This window comes from Austrofundulus limnaeus, unplaced genomic scaffold, assembly GCF_001266775.1.
Source record: "Austrofundulus limnaeus strain Quisiro unplaced genomic scaffold, Austrofundulus_limnaeus-1.0 Scaffold922, whole genome shotgun sequence".
Lineage (NCBI taxonomy): Eukaryota > Metazoa > Chordata > Actinopteri > Cyprinodontiformes > Rivulidae > Austrofundulus > Austrofundulus limnaeus.
The window spans coordinates 172,171-176,077 of record NW_013953324.1 but is presented as its reverse complement, the minus strand read 5'-3'; the positions used below and the strand labels follow the sequence as shown (position 1 = coordinate 176,077).

General features: G+C 37.9%; 1 protein-coding gene across 1 annotated transcript in view; it reads left to right on the top strand.

The window, feature by feature from the left end:
- zfyve26 (zinc finger, FYVE domain containing 26) overlaps positions 1-3,907 on the top strand; it is a gene marked incomplete in the record, with an annotated part of 85,176 nt that overhangs the window by 18,913 nt on the left and 62,356 nt on the right. Inside the window, 1 exon segment of the mRNA XM_014029582.1 lies at positions 939-1,087. Coding sequence (XP_013885036.1) covers positions 939-1,087 — 149 coding nt within the window.

The following is a 3,907-nucleotide window of genomic DNA, read 5'->3' as shown; positions in this document are numbered from 1 at the left end:
ATGGAAACACTGCAGCTGTGAAACTGTGTTTTTTAACATTAACAGAATATCAACAAAGTTTTGCACACTTTTGTAGTGGAAACACAGCTATTCTGATCCTGTTATTGTGGTTGTGGAAAACTGACCTGACTGTGGAGGTGTACCCTATCTCAACCTGACGTATTTTCACCTGGCTAGATGCTAAGGGTYGGTTAGCGATGCAACATGACTATTAGAAACTTTAAAAGCACTCAAAATTATCAAACACCCTGATCATCCCAATACGTGTCAATGAATCCCATCAAAGAATTTTGCACATGTAAATACAGCTAGTGGATGTACATGTGCAACTGATGGACTTGATCGGATTTATGATGGTGATCAGAGTCAGCTRATCTGAAAGAAACACAAAAATACCTCTGACTCAGTCAGTTTTACAGAGGTAAAATCTGGTGTGGTAGTAGCTGAAATTCATCCCCAATATATAGCATGAATGCTAACAAATTCTGCCAWATCTTTGTTTCAAATTTGTTCAATTTATAGTTAAAGTCAGCTGTCTGTTAAAAAAATCTCCCATGAACCACTGGATGAGTTTTAATGAATATCAAAGGAATGATTGGATGTACAACTGATTAACATTTGGACTCAATCTGATTCAAGATGGCCAACAAATCTCTTTATACTTAGTCAACACAAAACTGGCTCTAACAGACAGTTTTTAACAGTTATTGAGGTAAAAGTTCTTGTGATAGTTACTGAGTCGGTGTTAATGAGCGTCAAGTTTTAGGACATCCATGAGATCATGCATTACAATATTTTCAAGGTTTGACAAAAATGGTCAAAAATAATTTTGCTCTAAAACTGTTGCATGAAAAATGGTGAGAAATATGCATTTGTTCTTGAGTTAGAACTTGCTAACTTGTTAAGTTAATGTGTTTTTGTGTTTCGTCTCTCTGCAGAGGGTTATCAATGAAAGTGTTGCTAGCACAGCTTCAAACTCTGGACAATCACTCAGCCCTGTATATTCTGCACACACTGACTCCTTTGGCTCAGTATGAAGAACACAGGATACTAGATCTGCTACAACTGCCAAATTTACATAAAGCAGGTTGGTATTGTSCTTTTTTTATTATTATTTTTCTCTGCTGAGTCAGCATTCACAYAAGATTTCCTGTTTAAAAAATGTAATGTACAGGTGCTGGTCATAAAGTTAGAATATCAAGAAAAGGTTGATTTATTTCTGTAATTCCATTCAAAAAGTGAATCTTTTGTATTATATTAATTCATGACACACAGACTGATATATTTAAAATGATGTTTATTTAAATTTTGATGATTATAAATGACAATTAATGAAAACCCCAAAATTCAGTATCAGAAAATCTGAATATTGTGAAAAGGTTAAATATTGAAGATGTAGGGAAATTGTAGTTAATTATTGAAAAGTTGCTAAATTCTAAGTTCTCGTAACTCAGCATGAAAGCGGGGCACCACCTGTGAAAACAGGAAATTAATCTTGTAAATTTACTCAGTCTCACTTACTGAAGAGCGAATTCTTTCAGTTTGGATGGTAAACCTAATAAATAATTGCACACACGAGCATGAAAAATTTCATAATATACCCTGTATTCAAGGATTCAGAGATAACAATACAGACAGATTATTTGAGCAAACAGGAACACCATTATTATCACGACCTTRAGGTTTAATRATAACGTGGCATCCTCACCCTATAATCACCTCTAGCGTTATTCAAACTGAACCACTTCTAACTATTTCTACACTGGCAAAATAAATAAAGCTTAAAGTACAACTAAGTAGTTGTTATAAAGGTGAACTATTAAGGAGACCAAGTTATGTGGGGAGAACACGACTTGYGTTAATTCTAACTTGATTATAATTCATATTAGAGAGCACACACACGTGCAAGCTGCCGTGGAGTTCAGCGTGGCTTACCGGAGCAGTCTTCAGACCTCTTGGGTACTTTGTAACAGTTTTAGGCCAACAGCTTGTCTTACCTCTGGTTGACTGTTCACCCTGGACTGGCAGATAAAGTCCTGTTTGGATAATCTGGTGCTCCGATGGTGGCAAACCTTTCAGCTCACGCGGCAGTCGACACRCTTCACAGCTCGGCTGGGTCCTGACTTTATGAATGAATGTCAATCATGAATCCTGCGCAACTTTGTGTCCTCCCAATAGCTCCGTCAAAAGTACAAAAGGAAAAATAAAGAAACAAAATAAAAAATTAAAATAAAATGTCCCCAAAGGGGAAAAATGGAGCTTGGACTCCAGTCCTCTCTCTCTTCTTTCTTCAACAGAACTCTAACTCAAWCTAGCACAMACTTACAGTATCTATTGTTCTGACTGTGCAACTCAGGATTGGCTGAAAACAGTCACATGATCTATCTTTCTTTTCACGGTCCCTTACTGCTAAATTGATTAAACACACAGAATGATAGATTACCTGTGAAGTAATCAAAAACAGGGCATTATTACAATGATTGAATCATGATAGAAAAATACAATGTTTCTTTTTTTCTTTTATCAGGTGAAAAACAACAGAATGACATTTGTTCATGATGTAATTATGARACCAGCCTTTTGGGGGTGCTCTAAAACCATAAATGAAATGGTATGCAGATGGGTCTTTTGAAGTTTGCCTGAGTGACAAAATCTCAGCAAGAGATCTGGTCTCAAAGGGTTTTGTGGCTGGCAAATCCACTTTTGGTAGACATTCAGTCTGGAAAAAGGGTGAGCCCTTTGTGATAAACGGCCATTTTGGTACATGAAAGAGATCTYCACACAGTGCTTAATCAATCTGAGGTTGCCATGTCCTGTTTACTATCTTACCACCTGTAGATAGTAAACAAAAAGGTTTGGAGATAATGAAAGAAGTCATTGCTCTCTGTAGACGTGGGAATGAGGAATTTGTTGACTAAAGTTCTGAAGTGGGACTGTTCCTCAGGTTACTGCTACAAAGACACCTGGTGCCACAATCTAATCATCTAATTAACTCAAAACACCTGCAAAGGCCTTTAAATCGTCTCTCAGTCTAGTTCTGTAGGMKACACAACCATGGATAAGACTGCTGACTTGACAGCTGTCCAGAAGACACAAGGAGGGTAAGACACAAAGATCATTGTTAAAGAGACTGRCTGCTCACAGAGCTCTGTGTCCAAWCACATTAAAGGAGAGGTGAAGGGAAGGAAAAGATGTGGTAGAAACAGTTATAACCTCACCTTGGAGAGGATTGTGAAACAAAACCCATTCAAAATGTGTGGAGATTCACAAAGAGAGGACTGCACCTAGAGTCAGAGCTTCAACAACCACACAGAAGTATGAAGACATGTCCTGATGCATCTCAGGAATCCAGGTAGAAAAAATGAGTAGGTCCTCTGGACAAGTTCYTCTTTAATGAAACGTCTCGTCTCTCCTCCAAGAGWCTTCTTYAGTCTGATGAGTTTCAGGTAAACTCARCCTTATAAGCTCCGCCTCCACATGGACAAACAGGTTGGTCACTTGTAAAAGAGGRYCATCACCTAACAATAGGCTTGATTAGCTCTATTGTTTATAGAGGGTCATGTGTCCCATTACCTGACTATCGTTGGGACCCTGATTTAGGGCTGCAACGATTAATCGACAACTGATCGAATATTAAAATAATCGATGACTAATTTAATAATCAATTAATCTTTATTTTGTTCTTTACTTTGTTTTTGTCTCCAAACTGCTTTGACAGCTTCCACTGCCACATCTGCCTTTCTGTCCTTGACACACATGCACAGTAGTGGTAACTGGGGTAGGCTGTGGACGTCACAATTATACAGACAGGCTCTGGTATCATGGCTACCTGACAACGGAGCTCAAAAGTGTGGGATCATTTTAAGAAAATGAAAAAGAAACGTGTGCAACACAATATCTGCAGAGC